Source organism: Triticum aestivum, chromosome 5B, assembly GCF_018294505.1.
Source record: "Triticum aestivum cultivar Chinese Spring chromosome 5B, IWGSC CS RefSeq v2.1, whole genome shotgun sequence".
NCBI lineage: Eukaryota > Viridiplantae > Streptophyta > Magnoliopsida > Poales > Poaceae > Triticum > Triticum aestivum.
This window is the reverse complement of record NC_057807.1, coordinates 102,656,676-102,673,665: the sequence shown is the minus strand read 5'-3', so window position 1 is coordinate 102,673,665 and position 16,990 is coordinate 102,656,676. Positions and strand designations below refer to the sequence as shown.

At 46.9% G+C, this 16,990-nt stretch overlaps 1 protein-coding gene and 1 long non-coding RNA gene across 3 annotated transcripts; one reads left to right on the top strand and one right to left on the bottom strand.

Moving 5' to 3' along the window:
• Nucleotides 1–6,193: 6,193 nt before the first annotated feature.
• On the bottom strand, nucleotides 6,194–9,299 carry LOC123115780 (uncharacterized). Its single transcript, XR_006456729.1, has 3 exons — nucleotides 8,625–9,299; nucleotides 7,228–7,343; nucleotides 6,194–6,900 (listed from the first exon to the last, which is right to left on the bottom strand). It is a non-coding gene; the product is annotated as an uncharacterized lncRNA (long non-coding RNA).
• Nucleotides 9,300–12,095: 2,796 nt separating this feature from the next.
• Nucleotides 12,096–15,822, top strand: LOC123110621 (uncharacterized). Of its 2 annotated transcripts, XM_044531180.1 has the most exons (7): nucleotides 12,096–12,712; nucleotides 13,361–13,447; nucleotides 13,528–14,047; nucleotides 14,186–14,556; nucleotides 14,762–14,863; nucleotides 15,132–15,401; nucleotides 15,470–15,822. In XM_044531180.1, the coding sequence occupies exons 1-7, from the start codon at nucleotides 12,314–12,316 to the stop codon at nucleotides 15,530–15,532; spliced, it is 1,812 nt and encodes a 603-aa protein (XP_044387115.1). In that variant the 5' UTR covers nucleotides 12,096–12,313; the 3' UTR covers nucleotides 15,533–15,822. The 2 variants fall into 2 exon arrangements, with proteins under 2 accessions (XP_044387115.1, XP_044387113.1); XM_044531178.1 differs by having other exon boundaries at nucleotides 12,097–12,712; nucleotides 13,528–14,556; nucleotides 15,470–15,821.
• Nucleotides 15,823–16,990: the final 1,168 nt, after the last annotated feature.

The following is a 16,990-nucleotide window of genomic DNA, read 5'->3' as shown; positions in this document are numbered from 1 at the left end:
CTGGCTCCTGGGCTCCAGCATCTGGTTGCGACAACCAGAAAGAAAGGAAAGGGGGAAAAGGGGGGAGAAAGCAACCGTGAGTACTCATCCAAAGTACTCGCAAGCAAGGATATACACTACATATGCATGGGTATATGTGTAAGGAGGCCATATCAGTGGACTGAACTGCAGAATGCCAGAATAAGAGGGGGATAGCTAGTTCTATCGAAGACTACGCTTCTGGCAGCCTCCGTCTTGCAGCATGTAGAAGAGAGTAGATTGAAGTCCTCCAAGTAGCATCTCCAAGTAGCATCTCCAGTAGCATCGCATAGCATAATCCAACCCGGCAATCCTCTCCTCGTTGCCCTGTTAGAGAGCGATCACCGGGTTGTATCTAGCACTTGGAAGGGTGTGTTTTATTAAGTATCCGGTTCTAGTTGTCATAAGGTCAAGGTACAACTCCGGGTCATCCTTTTACCGAGGGACACGGCTATTCGAATAGATTAACTTCCCTGCAGGGGTGCACCACATAACCCAACACGCTCGATCCCATTTGGCCGGACACACTTTCCTGGGTCATGCCCGGCCTCGGAAGATCAACACGTCGTAGCCCCACCTAGGCACAACAGAGAGGTCAGCACTCCGGTCTAACTCCTATGGCGCAGGGGTCTGGGCCCATCGCCCTTTGCACACCTGCACGTTGCGTACGCGGCCGGAAGCAGACCTAGCCTAGTGGCGTTCCAGTCCAATCCGGCGCGCGCCACTCAGTCGCTGAAGTCACGAAGGCTTCGGCTGATACCACGACGCCGGGATACCCATAACTACTCCCGCGTAGATGGTTAGTGCGTATAGACCAAATGGCCAGACTCAGATCAAATACCCAGATCTCGTTAAGCGTGTTAAGTATCCGCGAACGCCGAACGGGGCCAGGCCCACCTGTCTCCTAGGTGGTCTCAACCTGCCCTGTCGCTCCGCCACAAAGTAACAGTCGGGGGCCGTCGGGAACCCAGGCCCACCTCTACCGGGATGGAGCCACCTGTCCTTTCAGCCCCCTCATCAGAATCACTTGCGGGTACTCAATGAGCTGACCCGACTTTAGTCACCATCTGTATAGTATGTATGTATGTATAGTATATACCCGTGATCACCTCCCAAGTGATCACGGCCCGATAGTATAGCAAGGCAGACTGACAAGAATGTAGGGCCAATGATGATAAACTAGCATCCTATACTAATCATTTAGGATTGCAGGTAAGGTATCAACAGATGTAGCAACAATGCCAGGCTATGCATCAGAATAGGATCAACGGAAAGCAGTAACATGCTACACTACTCTAATGCAAGCAGTATAGAGGAGAATAGGCGATATCTGGTGATCAAGGGGGGGGGCTTGCCTGGTTGCTCAGACAAGAAGGAGGGGTCGTCGGTGACGTAGTCGACCACGGGGGCATCAACATCGTCACAGGGTCTACCGAAGAGAAGACGGGGGAGAAACAGTAAATACATAGCAAGCAAGTGCATAACAGGACAACAAGCAGAGCTAGACGTGTTCTAACGCGGTATGAGGTGATACCGGTGAAGAGGGGAAACATCCGGGAAAGTATCCCCCTTTCGGGTAGAGGAGCTGAAGGGGGAAAGTTGCGAGTTCGATAGGTTAGGGGGGTGTGGCGGACGAACGTGTTGCGTATCCAGAATTGTCTCGTCGTTCTGAGCAACTTTCATGTTGAAAATAATTTAATCCGAGTTACGGATTAAAAGTTATGATTTTCTAAAGATTTTATTAATTTCTGTAATTTAATTAATTATTTAAATAAATTCGAAATTAGAGTTATGACATCAGCATATACAATGACACATTTTTAATTAGGCGTATTAGTTAACCTAATTAGTATTAATTAGGGGTGGGCCCCACTGTCATTGACTAACTAACTAACTAATTAACATATCAGGTTAATTAGGTAACTAATGTGTAATTAGATTAATTAGTTGCTTAATTTAACTAATCAAAATTAATTAAATTAATTAATTAATTAATTAATTTATTTATTTATTATTAATAATTTTTGTTTCTTCTTTTTTTTTTTTTTTACTTAACAGAAACGTTCTGGGGGCCGTGGGGCCCCCGTGTCATTGGGTCAGGGCACAAGCGGGCACGGGCACGCGTTAACGGGCGCTGGGGCGTGCGTACCCAGCGACCAGTACCCGGCGGCTGGGGGGGAAGGAGTGGGCGAGGCCGAGCGGCCGGACCAGCATGCCGCGGCGAACGCGGCGCTGACGCGGCTTGCTAGAGCCGGCGAGGTAGGGGGGAGGGCTTGCCAGCGGAGAGGGCGGCGATGGCCGGGGCGTGGGGAGGCCTGGGGCCACGGGGCGCCGACCGGTCATCGGAGAAGGAGGGGGGAGGCTTGCCGGAGCGCGGGTGAGCAGGGGGCCACGGCGGCGTGCTCGGGCGTCGACAGGGCAATGCAGAGCCGCGGCAGGGGTGCGCCTGTGCGAGGACGAGGCCAGGCGCGGCGCTGGCAGATGGTTGCGTGCGCCGGCAGAGGCGGCGTCGGGCACGGGACCGTTGTGAGCAGGGGAGGAGGAGGAAAGGTGCTCACAGGAAGGGGCGCGTAGGGTCTAGGCAGTGGGGGTTGAGGAGGAGGGCGGAGACGACGGCGTCGAGGAGGCAGTCCGGCGAGGGAGGGCGAAGCAGTCCGGCGGGGGAGGTTCAGCGAGGTGGCCTCCGGTGAGGTCCTCGGGCGGCGGTTGTGTCGTACGGCGACGGCGTCGATGAAGGGGGCATCGGGCTCATTGCCCCTTCCCGATCCAGATCGGAACGAGGAAGAGGAGCGGGGGGGGGGGGGGGGGGTAGGCGAGCCGGAGACGGGCGGCAGCGGCGGCTCTAGATCGAGCGGGAGGGTTGCGAGAGAGAGTGGGGGGGGATCGATCTCGATCCAGGGGAATCGGGGGAGGGAGTAGAGCGCGTGGGTGGGCGAGTGGGGGTGTGGTGGTGGATTAGGGTTTGGGCAGGGGGTGTATAGGGAGTGGGGTGGGCCGGTTGGGTCGGTCGGCTAGGCCTTGGCCCAGTTGGCCAGGGGGAGGGGGGTTGTTTCCTTTTCTCTTTAGTTTTGTTAGGTTTTCTTTTTTTATTCCTTTTCTTTTATTTATTTCCTTTTATGTTTTAATTCAATTTAAAATATTTATGTATTCTGTAAAAGTGTATTTCCTTTACCTTAAATATCTAAACATTATTTGGCACAACCAGAACATTTTATTTTTAAAGGTTTGGAAACTTTGATGTTTGCCTTTAATTAAATTTGAATTTGGATCGATTTTGAACTATCGAGAGTTTATCAACAGTAAGCGAGGTGACGTGGCATCGTTAACGTGGGATTACTGTAGCCTGATTATCCGGGCGTCACAGAGAGTTGGGCGTTGGTGAGGGACGCGCGCACGATCTCGACCTCCTCGGCGAAGTACTTCGGCTTCGCCGCGGCGTCGGGCAACGGGGGAATGGGCACTCCCCTGGCACTGAGTCTCCACCCCGTTGGCCCGGCGCGCATGTCCGGCGGCGCCGGGATGTTCGCCTGGAATAGGAGCCAGGACTCCTGTTCGCGGAGCGAACGACGGCCGAAGCCGTTGGCCGCCGCCTCGTCTCCGGGGAAGCGTTCTGCCATGGCGACGGCGGGGTTGGGCGGGCCCGGGAGAGGTAGAGGGAGGGGCTGGACGGCGGCTCTCGGGAGAGGCAGGGAGAGGGAGGGGCTGGACGGCGGCGAGGGGCGGGGCTGGTGTGGGCACAGGCGAGTGGAGGCCGCCGGCTTTTATAGCCGGGCCACGCCCGTGTGTACGCGTGCGAGGGAGGGGAGGTGTCGGCGCGCCGTCCCGTGAAGCGCCGCCCGTGAGGAATCAATGGCATGGCTGACCGGTGGCAGCCTTGCCATTGATTCCCTGCGGGAACCGAGGCCGTTGGGGGAAGATGAGGCGCCGAGTCGCTGACGCGGCTGGCCCGCGTCTTTTTCGCGCCAAAACAGCTCGCCCCGGCGCCCCCAGGCGCCCCAGCGCGTCGGGTTCGGGCTGGGTCCGCCGGCGCTGTTTTGGGCCCAAGCCGGCGAAAATCGGGCTCCTGGGGCGCGACTGGGCCGTTTTTTCGGCGCCGGCGCGAAAAAATCGCCTGAGGAGGCCTTCCTGGGGCGCGGCTAGAGATGCCCTGCGCGGCTGCACATGGATGCTCCCAGGAAGCTCCCCATGATGGACCATACAGGTAATTAGTGTTCCCCTGATTGGCTGTCAACAATCTCCGCATGATGTTTCGTTGCCTGTTTGTTTGATACTAGGAAAAGAGCCCATGCGTTGCAACGGGAGAAAAAATAGCACATGCTCTTAACCCAATAATCATGATTCAAGACTCTAATAGGTCCATGTCCTTTATTTTCACATGGCATCATATTTGTGTTGACGACGTGCTGACACAACAAAAACATGTTTGAATGTGGAGAGTCCTAAGGCGTCTCTTTCTCGTGCGCACGCACACTCGCTCAGAATAAGATGAGAAATATGTTGTTTTACCCGCGAGATTTTTCATAGGTGTGCATGCGTGGTTATCAATGTTTTCTTTTCTTTTAATCTGGTTTTCATGGGTGTTTACTTGCAAGTAGGATCATCGCTGGTACGAAAGAAAAACGGATCGTGCACTATATATTATATTTACACTAAAAATAATATTTTAGAAATATTTAACAGCTAAAATAATATCATATTTAGATTCTATGCATTTTTCTAGCAAAAAGGCCCGTGCGTTGCAAAGGGAGAAAATAAATGACATCCCAATCCAATATGCATAGCGATGGGAATGTGTGTTCAGGAATAACATGAAGGAGAATTGTGATTTCAGCTAGCCAATCTTTGCAAAACGGCTTAGAAATGAATGTGTTCTTTGATTTGTCGATTAAGTTAAGATATAAGCATTTCTGATCAGATGGTTTTTTTAAAAATCAAGCATAAGAATAAAAATACATATAGAACATTAAAAAATAAAATCAAAACTGAAACATAATTTCTTCTGCCAAAGAAAGATGACATTCCTCACCTTCATTTCATTATCAGAAGAGTCAAATTTAGGATTTAATATAGCTTTCAATAGTAATAATGTGTGGTATAAACTTATAATCAAGCATGGGCTAGGTTTAGTACCTATAGTTAGGTTTATAGTGTACTTATATTTCAACAATCAAATGAAACCAAATATAAGAGCACAAAATATGGATTGACAACCATTAGCCTTCTATGAAAATATGGCACGCGTTTCACGTGCTCTAAAAAACATTATAGAACCCTGAAGATTATAATTTTATTATACATTGAGGTTGAAGATATATAATTTTATTATACAATGAGAGTTACCCCGCAAAATAATTATACAGTGAGAGTTGAAGTTTTATAATATATTATATACAATGAGGGTTGAAGATTTTTTGGATGTCTGTAAGACAGAAATCGTTTAGCTTGGAAGGCAGTTCCTTCTCCAAGTAATGTACGCATTATGAGTAGAAATGAGTTTAAATGTGTAAGTAACTAATAGCAGTTTTGTGGCCATGACAATACAAAGGAAAAATAGGAAACCTTAATCCATGAACCCATCCGTGTGAAAATAACAAAGCTCGTAATAATTTTGTTCAAATCACGTCATTCGCTACATAACTGAGACATTCGTCGGAGCATGTGGCAGGCAATGTAGTAAGTGGCAGCATTGCACATCAAAAAACATGTTATAAAGTAGAGAAGCACAACTTCCAGCAAGATATGAATGTTTTTGTATGTTAAGTATAACTGTAGCACCAATCATGATGTATGAAAGTGACACTCTCAATAATTTAAGTCTTGGAAAAGCTAGTCTCAATGGGTTTGAATTTGCTTTACAGTATGATTCAGTCTTTGTTTGAATGGAGGCATGCACATCCACTTTTCTCACATACCAATAAAAAGGAAACAATGGACTTATATTCACTGAGAGTTATGACGCTAACAAAACCAGGATAACCCTACAAGGATGGAAAGAGAGAAACTTAGACTACAGAATCCTAGAGAATTGTCAATTGGAATATTTACATTACTTGCCAAACCATCAACAAATTGTACAGATCCTTACATTCATGTGTACAGATAAAGCAAGATCTACTGAAATTAACTATGAAAAGAAGCCTACTTAAAGAAATTCATCAAAACCTTTTGGGGGCAATTCATCAAACAACTGAATCCCATATGCTTAAGGAAATTCGGCAAACACATAATTGACATGGATGTTTCCTGATGATCAAGCCTTCATAATTACTCGCATAGCTTTAACCACATGAGACATGAGGTACTAAGGAAGCGAGCCAAATCTACAGCCTGAAGCACTCACCTACTATGCATTAATCTGCTACCAAGGATTGGAGAAGGCAGCGATGGCTACAGCGGTGCCGTTACAGCCTACATACCTATGTGAATTTGGAATTGCAAGGACTAATAAGTTGAACAGCTCGAGGAAATTGGTCGCGCTAGCCTCCCTCTTGCCGGTCGCCTCCACCTCGGTCACATCGGCGCCGGTGGCCTCAGACAGAGCAGAGATAGAATCAAGCACTAACAGATAAAGAAATAAGAAATGTTCCAAGCAAAAATTCATTTCAAAGGAGAGGGTAATGAATATGTTTATGAAGTTGGTTGCCGGTTATAATGTATTTGGCCCAAAATCTACCACTCCCCGATCCATACACACATACTCGTGGTCTCCATATCATCTCTCTTTCTCTCCAATAATCATCCAAACAGAGGAGCACAGTTCAGTAAAAAAAACAGAGGGACACAGCTAGCAAAGAAGGCTAAACAGAAACATATTTCTCACCTTGGAGGTGTTGCTTCTGCACTGAATTGTCTGAACAACTCTTTCTCTACCTCTTCTGAAACCTGAAATATGCATATGTTAGAAGGCTTCTAATTTTTATGTGATGATATTAAGAGAAGGGAAAAGGAGTATCAAGAACAGATTCATATGTTTGGCCATTAGCCATTACAAACTTCAATATATCAATCTCTGTATGTCGCAAACAATCACAAATGAATAATAGCATCTTCATTTAACTTGTTCCATGGAACAATTTCTCTGAATATTTTTGTTTCAAAGTTGTCAGCAGTTCTAGCGTTGACAAGGACACGTACTAAAAGTTCTCACAAATAACCAAAAGTGAAAAGGCATATCAAGACTGGAAGATGTTTGTTTAACCAAGTAATTACCGCTCTCTGGACCATATTGCTAAAACTTGACAGTAACATGGTTATGAACTCGTCCCCAATGATCTCTCTTGAAATCAATCGCTCCCTGAACTATGGTCGTCGTCCTGCTCACCAGCCTGCCACTCAAGAAAATATGAGAACTTCAAATCAGCTCAGGATCACATATAAAGAAGATAAGTTGACCAGCTGTTGTCTTGAAATATATCACTATGTCAAAAATTAGAAAATTAGATTGGCACAGACTTTAGAGATAATTGTGTCAGAAAATTTTAAGCTCTCTGAAGCAAAACTAAAAAGTGAAAGAATTAGTAAATGTGGTAGAAGAAAAACCAGTCCTCCTTTGGTTTATTATAGGTAGAAAGAATATCTTCATAGGCAAGTAAAACTTTTGAAATGTAGATTATTGAGGTTCTATTAAGAGAATAAAATGTTGAATTGCTAGAAAAAATATGCACGCGCATGGGTGCCTCCACAGCTCAACAAGTGTATGCGCTGCCACCACTCGTTTGTTGCAGCTTTCCGGCGTTGTTCAGTTTGTCGCTCGGCCATCTTGTTCTTTCTCCATCAAATGACACGACGGTCAAAGTTCTAGAGGGAACGGTCATGTGCTGGTGAGTGGTGACTTATGGTGTTTGCAGCAGATCATATCTGAACGGAAAATGCTGGATAATTTGCATAAGCTAGGTGAATAATTAGTATTGGCATGTGAAATTGACACTTTGTACTGCTTTCCACTAAAAGCAACACGAAGATGTCAGAGCACATAAATGCAATTTGCTTGTTTAGGGACCTTTGCTTTTGATGACAATCAGGATGATCTCATAAGACAAAGTGTATTTCTTCACGATCTGGAGTAAGACAACTGCAGTCAGTATTATTTTTGAACACTTATAAATCAAAATCATCTAGATAAAGCTCATGTTACGAATTTGATGTGTCGCTGAGCACATCCTTATACAAAAAGAAGTATAAAACACACATCTCTTTGAGGTGACTTAAGAAACAAAAGTTTTGACACCTTTTTTTTACCTAGCAGGAACTTGCTTGGCTTCACTCACAGCGCTCGCGCTTTTAGTGCCAATATTGTGTACCAGTTACAATAAACTTCCAAATTAATTTGCCTTTCAGCACATACATGTTGAAGTATCCTATCTTCAGTTCATGCTAAGCTCCAATTTAAAATCTGGCAAGTAAACTGATACAAAGTGAAATACATAAGACATATGTTGTAGCATAAGATTGCAGTGAAGAAATTGTAAGGCATGTGTTGTAGCACGACAATTTCAGAATTTCTATTGTTCCAAGACAAAAAGGACTAAATATTTTTGCATGAAAGTGTTCTTGCTAGGTTGAGACTTGAGACTGTACGTCCAACCAATAATTCTGAAATAGCATACCTACTGTCAAGTAATCCAGCATCCTCAACAGCGACCACCATAGTAGTCCTCCATTCCTATTTCAGAATTGATCAGAACAAGATCATCATGCAGCCATCCCCTTTCGCCATTGGGCCGTTGCCGCTGCTGTAGCCGATCTATACTGTCGCCATGCGCCGAGCTCTCGTGCTTTAGAATGGCGCCCTCCTCACTCCCCAGGCCACCGGAGGGCAGCTGCTCACCCCCACCACCACAGCTGGAGCCTGCGGGAGAAGGGGTGAGAAGGAACAGGGAGGAAGAGGGGTACGAGGAGAGAAGAGGGCGGCTACAGCCCTGGCTGTAGTAGGAGGGATGGGAGGGAACAGGGAGGAAGAGGGCGGCCAGAGCGCCGGCGTGCTCCAACTCCACCAGCGCAACTCCACCAGCAACAGCGTGCATCCGGGGGGGGGGGGGGGGCTTGAGGAAGTCCCGTTCCGGCCATGGGGATGTGGATCCAGGCGGAGGAGATCCTCCAACGGTGGAGCTTCGCAGGGGCGGCGACGCTGGGAGGTGCAGCCAAATGGGAAGGTGAGGGGCGGCCGGATCCGCGGGTGCTGGCGACGAACGGCGGCTCAGCGGCGCACGGTGAGGCGGGGCGGGGCAGGAGGTGGCAGCGCGCGGAGGAGATGGGATTGGGAGGCAGGGTCGTGCGGGTGGCCGGGCTAGTTTTTTTTTCTCCGCCGTACCGGTTCGGGCTGAGTTATGATGAGGACTGCGGGTTTGTTTATCAAAAATCACAGGGGCTTTTCTGTAAAAATGCTAATGACGTACGACCAGAAACAGTAGCTGCTTTATTATTAGGGAAAGATAGGGAAAGATATGAGACTCAAACAGTCGAAGAAAACATACATATATTTGATTGCTTTTTTTGGCCGAAGCAGCATATGTTTGACTTGTTGTAATAATGTTCTACAATTTCAGCCAACCAGTCCTACACGATATGAATTTGCTCTGCATGCGTTTTCTGACTTGTTGATCGATCATAGGACAAAGATGGAGTGCTCGTAAGATAAACGGCTATTCTAGCTTGATTTCTTGTAAGTTAAAGTGTTCTGGTTTGTGTGTTCAGATTCAAAAGTTTTATTTGTAGATTAGACAAAAGATGTGTTTTATTGACAAAATTAGACTAGACGAATCGAGTAAAATGTAGCCATCGCTAATTAGGTAAAATGTAGCCTGTTAACATTTATTTAGTCAAACATAGACAAATCAATTTAGATTAACAATGAATTAGGTGATCGAGTAAAATATAGCCGTCGTTAATTAGGTAGAATTAGACTCGACGGATGGAGTAAAATGTGTTTTGTTTACATTTATTTGATAGATCTCATGGGATAATTAGGAATGCAAGTAATGTCCCGGGGAGATCTAAAGCTGTAATAACGGTTAAACATTCAGGTCATTACCATGATAAGTGTTTCTGTTGAGTAAGTTTGGTATTGTGGGAATGAAATTAATTAATTACTGAAAATGTAACCAACATGCTTACACACTTTAACAGCCACTTAATAACCGTGACTTAAAATGTTCTATAAACAAGTTGATAAAAAGAACCGCCCCATAATTAGTATTTCGAGAACTACATTTATCTTCTTTTTTTGTGGGGAAGTACATTTATCTTAATGAACAAAGGTTCGAGATGTAATGCTTCGTCATTACCAGGGTCAGATTTTTTTGTTGCGCATGTATACCAGAAAACGTATTCTGTACGAAGATTAGGTGTACATATAAACTTAAATAGGACTGGAAGAAGCAATCAACGATTTTTTCCTTGCGAGATTAACAAGTCAGTACTTGACTGGTCAAAAAGTTCCTAATCTCTTCGTCTCAAAATAACCTGATTAACACATGTCTGCGGGTGGAACATGTCTAAACTCACCGAATAATTTTTCTCCCTGCTTGTAGTCACATCAGCTCGTCACATGTGCAGCCCCAGCCATGCTGTTGCCTTTACCACGGAACGCTAGTCAATGGACTGTAGTACTACTAGCTAGATTCGGTACCTGCTGCTGCCTGCCTGACGCGGAATACACGCTGTGGCCAGCCTCTACGAGGGAACAAGAACCGGAAATACAGGGGAAGCTCGGATCCCCAAAGCATGCCAACGGACTGGATAAAGTCCTACCTGGTGCGCGGCCTCTATTGGGCATTTTCGGTTCGCCATCTTCTATCACGCGGACGCATTCCTAGGGCCATTCCACTCCATGCCGCACGCCATCGCCACCTGCACCCCAACGAGCTCGGCAACCATGCCCGCATGCGCTGCGCAGCCGTCAGAGTTAAACACGATGTAGACATCTTGTCCGGTTCAGTACACGAGTAGTTGCACATGTCCGTATAGGTTTCTAAATCATCATTGTGTAGGAGACTATTACTGGTTGGCTTAGCTTGTAGTATATCCCGAGCAATCCTACATCCACGTAATGATTTACGTAACTTTATGAACAGATTCGACATAGAAGTGTTTGGTACGGACTGGACCAACGGCAGCTCCACGTTAGGCAAGTTTAACAATTTTGACCCGTCAACGTAATCAATTCACAAAATGAACTACCCACAAAACTAATTCACACGGCTGATCTTTTGAGTGGCGCCCGACTCGCAGGCACTACACCCTGTGATGCAGCGCCTAGCTCCGGGGAATTGCACATTTGTCCACCGTGACAGCCCCTGGGCCCGCACCCAGCAGTGCAACGCCTCCGAGCTAGGCGCCACACATGTAATGTGCAACGCCTAGCCCTTAGACACTACACTGTCTGTTACTAGTTGGCCGGCCCCCTTCCCCGACTCCCCCCACATACACCCCAACCCCCAAAGCACCCTCACCCGAGATTTGCCTTCTCTCCCCCTCTCAAATCCTTTCGTAAATCTTCTAAATTTAAAGATTTTGTCCGTGAATTTCGAACTCAAACCCTTCCTCAAGGTAATCTCTTCGATCCCTTTGCTTTTATCCACTAGGAGGCATGCGTGTTCTGTGAGTATATATGTTCAACAAGAAGTTGTGCTCTTTTATTGAGAAATTAAAACAAAGTTGTGTGGGCATGGTTGTTAGCGTACGTGGGCTTCAACAGATGATCGGTGGTTCTCCTGGCACGCATGGCGTTTTTCCAATGACAGATGGGGCCCACATAGCTAGAGGGAGGGTGCTGTGATGTTTGACGAGTCAACCAAAAAAAAGAGCTATACGGTGACCCAGTGACCATATAATCACCTGAAGTCATATATAGTGACCGTATTATTCGTATTTTCAAATGAGCTTTTGACATAAGTTTAATGACCGCGGGTGCATTTTACTCTTTGAAATACATACCTCCTTTTTGAGAGGATGAGGATCACAAAATTGGGACGCGGACGCGCCGGGGGTGGGGTGGGGGGGGGGGGGGTGTTACAAAATTCAAATTTCAAATGTTGGAAGGGGCGCAAGTTACTCGATTACTTTCCCCTCCAAGGCTCCAACGGTCCACGTCTTCGGTTAATCACCCGCGATAACAGCGGGTATCACCAAAATCTCCTGCCTTCAGCCAAACTCCTCGCCCCAATCGCCGCGCTAAAAGCCCACTCGGCCGCCAACTCGACGACGAGCCATTTCGACGCGCTCACTCGGCCGCCAACTTCACCGACGGTGAAAGCCACTGCCGCCAGGATATTTTGCTGCATTCCGCCGCTCCTGGATGGCTGGATCGATGGGGTTCCGGATCCATGTCGGGCGACCACGCCTCCGGATACTGTGGCCTCGTTCGGGCTCCTCGGTTCCTCGGGGGTCCCCGTCCGGTCGAGCTCTTCCTGCCCAGAATCCTGTCTGCGGAAGGACGGGGTCGGCGCGCGACGCTGTGGAGATCAGCTCCGACGAGGAGGACTCTCGCCCCACTCCCGTGGCAAGGAAGTTGCCTTGCGATGATGCTGAGTCGAAGAAGGGCGAGTCGGACGGCGCCGGTGTTGCCACGGATGACGACGACTGCGTGGTTCTAGACGGCGACCCTGATGGGGCGGTTGCCGCTGTGGAACAGAAGGGGGCTGCGGGGAACGATGCCAGCTCCGATGAACTGCAGATAGTTGCAGAGAAAGGGCAGGTATTTTGTTTCTAACGTTATGATCCGTAGCACCGCATTTATGATGTGTATTTGATTTCAGAATCGACTTGCGAAGGTGATTCATCAAATAGAAAAGAGCATACAGAAATGTATTTGTATGAAATCGATACGCAATTTCCTTAAATGAAATCTATCGTATGTTCAGTCACTGCTGCAGAACACGACTTCTGATTTCAGATAATGTGCAAGCTGTTAAAGATGCATTATTCAACTTGTAGCATAGTGTCTCTGCCGTTGCATCCTTAGACCACCGGACTTTAGCTGTTTACTTATCCTTTTATTTGTATTCTGTATTGATAGTCAGCCATACCCAACTTGATTGCGGGTTCATGGTCACTGCTGGTGCTATTTGGGCTTGTTTCTTCTAGTACAAAATGATGCCCATTAAGATGCGTGTTCAAGAAAAGAGAAAAATTGTTAGATAGAAGTTGTTTGCTTAAGTGCATATATGAATAGTACATTCTTCCATGTCTACCTGCTCATATGGTCTATGACAGGCTGAATATCTGCGTTTTTTAATTGATGTCTGACAAAGACAATTTGGGTTTTTGGACTTCCTGGGAAGACCCTGCACTACTACTGTGAAGCTGCATTAGCATTAATTCGTTATTGGATATGTTTCTCCAGATAGCATGCAGAGATTTCCCTCACTCGCGCCATTTATGTTCTAACTTGCCCTTCGGCACTACTTCTCATGAGAAACATTGTACCATGGTGAGTTACAAGCTTTCTCACTCCCTGATCCTGTTGGCAATGTGGTAAAATGCGAATTCATTGTTGTTCTCCAAATGCAGTGCTACTGTTTTGTATGTGATGTCCATGCTCCGTGCGATTATTGGGGTAAAGGTCTCTCCATTGATGATCATTGTCATGCTACTGATAAGGAAACTAAGTGGAAAACACTGAGGCTTGCGTTCAAGTGCAAAGGGCTTCCAGCATCTCATCCAGAAAAGGAAAATACCGTATACCCAGCAATGGCGTCAGTCGGCCGCTTTTCTCTTGGCAATCGGAGTCCTCTTCAAAATGTTGTGAACCAAAACAGGCAAATACATGCTTCAGTTAGAACCGCGCCGAATGTAGCCCCAACTGTCAGTGCACGAAGAGCATTCCCTGTGACAAGAGCTGAAGGTAGCACAAGCAATGCCCACACTTCTCAAGTTACTTATCCTGTAGCGACAACTGTCAGTGCACCAAGAGCAATCCCTGCGACGAGAGCTGAAGGTAGCACAAGCAATGCTCACACTTCTCAAGCTTCTCACGCTGTAGCTCCAACCGTTGGTGCACCAAGAGCGTACCATGCACCAAGAGCTGAAGGTAGTACAAGCAATGCTCACAATTCTCAAGTTACTTATCCTGTAGCTCCAACTGTTAGTGTACCAAGGCCACACCTTGCGGCAAGATCTGGAAGAGGTTCAAACAACGCTCACACTTCTCAAGTTACTTATCCTGTAGCTGTAGCTGTAGCTCCAACTGTCAGTGCACCAAGACCACAGCCTGTGGCAAGAACTGGAAGAGGTTTAAACAACGCTCAAAATGCACAAATTACTCACCCTGTACAGCCAACTGTCAGTGCACCAAGAGCTTACCCTGCGGCAATAGCTGAAAGAGGCAATGCTCAAACCGCTCAACTTACTTACCCGGCCACTGCCAGCCACCACCTGCCGGAGCCAGAGCCGGACCAGTATGAAGAGTACTGGGAGGACACACCAGAGGAATATGCGTCAGAGGGGTCCACGGTGTATGTCGGAAACCTACCCTACCACATTGACGAAGAGTCCCTCGCACTGAACTTCGAGCATGCCGGAGTCGTCGTGTTCTCTGAGGTTAGCCTTTTTAGCTCTTCATCATCCTTGTTCGCTCTATGATATATGAAAAATATGTCCCAAATCCATCACCGGCATGAATGGACTGTTTGTTTGGCAATCTGTTTCATCAGTACTATTTTTTTAGAGAATTTCATCAGTATTGCTGATGCAGCTAGCAGGATTTTTTTTTTCTCTCCTTGTTCTAAAATGCAGATGTGTGCAGGTCATTTACGATGACAAAACAGGCCAGAGCCGTGGATTTGGGTATGTCACCATGAGTACTGTTCAGGAGGCTGAGAAGGCTGTTAGAATGTACCATGGATACGTGAGTATTTTCTGTAGCTTCATGGGGGCTGGTTTAATATTTTAATACGAGCCAACTTAATCGGTCCCTTCGTTCTGTTAACCCTGTTTACTAGCTTACTGATTCATGGTTGGTATGAAGTATGTACACCAGAGTGGTCTTTAATCTATTTCATTTCTGGTAGCTTTTAGAAATGTCTGATGTGTAGTTCAGTTCATATGCTAAAGGCAGGCTGTAGAAACCTTATGCTTTGGGCTTCGCTGATTAACTTTTCATGCGGACATTACAGGCGATATATGGCAGTGTCAGACCTCTGACGGTATATATCACAGCTCCCCGTCAATCCGGGTCTCCTTTCGAAATCTTCGTGTGCAATCTGCCGTGGCAAGTGGACGACTCGTGGTTGGAGAAGCTGTTCAGCGCGCACGGCGAAGTGGTTGATGCTAGAGTAGTCTACTATGAGCGCAGAGGAGGGACCAGGCGTTCAAGGGGTTTTGGTTTTGTCACAATGGCGACGGAGGAGCAATCGTACTACGCGATCAATTCTCTAAACAAGCAGGTCTGTGTAACAACTGGTTGGTTTCAGTGTCAGCTCAGAAATCTGGTTTTCACTTTGAATTTCTGCAGGTTCTGGAGGGACGTACCCTGCGAGTGAAGGTTTCGAGGGAGAGTCCACAACAAGGCTATTGAAGATGTGGCACGGCTGATACAGGAACTACAGTGACATGCCTTGTGCAATGGTACAGGAAAGTGAACTGCATGAATTTTTCGTATTGTTCATCTAGGAAGTTTTATAAGAACTCCGCAGGTGAGGTGTTTGCACAGAGAAGTGCCCAAGAGAAAACTTCCATGAGATTGAGACCTTATGTTTGTTCTCCAAAACTTCCATGAGATTGAGACCGCAGATGTAAAAGAAATTCAGAGGTTTCAAATCGTTCAGCTTTTCCTCCATTTTCCCTCGTACTCAAACTGTTTTCATATCTGGCTACTTCACAGACCTCAATTTGTGCAACAACTCAGTTGTTTTGTGCTGATGAGGGCGCCCAAAAACTGAAAGAAACGCCAAAATTATATCTTTGTCACGTGCTGAAACTTAGGTGCCCCCCCTAGCTGGTTTTTATGATCTATAGCAAAGGGACTAAGTTTTGCTCTAACCGAACCCAAAGATGCTATTTCTGGAAGATGGTTTTCCACCCCTCAATTTTCAAGGAACAACTATTGGCAATATTAAGGACAGTCTCATGGCTTAAAGCATCTACAGCCGCACACACCAAATCCGGTGCCTCAAACGCCCACGGACGTGCCCCGACGAATCCGTGTGCAGTAGTTACTGGGGACCCCTCATTTGTCTGCTCCCACAGCCATGTCCCTCGTATCTGAACCCCGAAATCCATGCAACCCATGCAACGCTACGTAGATGAACATGATGAACACACTTAGAGCATCTCCAACAGCCGCACAAAAATTTCGCGCCCAAATGAAGTTATAGCGAGCCACTGTAGCACTTTTAATGTGCCGGGATCAACATTGCTTTAGCAGACGCCCTAAAACGCGCGCCCCAAAAAGCACACAGTGCAAATTGTGAAGCGCGCGCAATCCGAAGCCCAAAATATGCTGCGCGCGATAGTGTTTTTCAGCGCGTGCCCAAAACTTTTTAGCGCGCGCAATATTTTACAGCATCTGTTGGAGCTGTTCGGCGCCAAAAGAATTTTTAGCGCGCGGAGCTCTTTTTGGGCGCCTATTGGAGATGCTCTTAATAGCAACAATGAGACTAAATTCCTCCGATACAAAAGCATCATAGTTCATCGCCGGACAGAAGGATCAAAGTTCGATGCTACAAAGAACATGGATAAAACTAAAAAGGGCGGAGGGAATCACCATTTCCTTGCCGGGCCTTTCCCCTTGGTCACCGGTGCGATTGTGCCCGTTCGTGTAGGCGTCAACATTGGAGCTGGAGCTGGAGCCGTTCGTGTAGGCGTCAACATTGGAGCTGGAGGCGTCAACATTTGGCCCATCAACCTCCGGAGCAAGCGATCCTACTCCTTCGCATGTCGGACCGCCTTTGCCTTGGCCACCACCTCCTTAGATGCCTCGTGCTCTGACAACTTAATGGCGAGCCGAAGCGCCTTGGCATTCTCGCCATGCATC

What these genes read in the sequence shown, in the direction of transcription:
- LOC123110621 (XM_044531178.1), top strand. Translation starts at nt 12,314, where the DNA reads ATGGCTGGATCGATGGGGTTCCGGATCCATGTCGGGCGACCACGCCTC. An exon ending in GAGTCGTCGTGTTCTCTGAG is followed by an intron (nt 14,557 to 14,761) that starts GTTAGCCTTTTT and finishes AGATGTGTGCAG; the next exon opens with GTCATTTACGATGACAAAAC. An exon ending in TTAGAATGTACCATGGATAC is followed by an intron (nt 14,864 to 15,131) that starts GTGAGTATTTTC and finishes CGGACATTACAG; the next exon opens with GCGATATATGGCAGTGTCAG.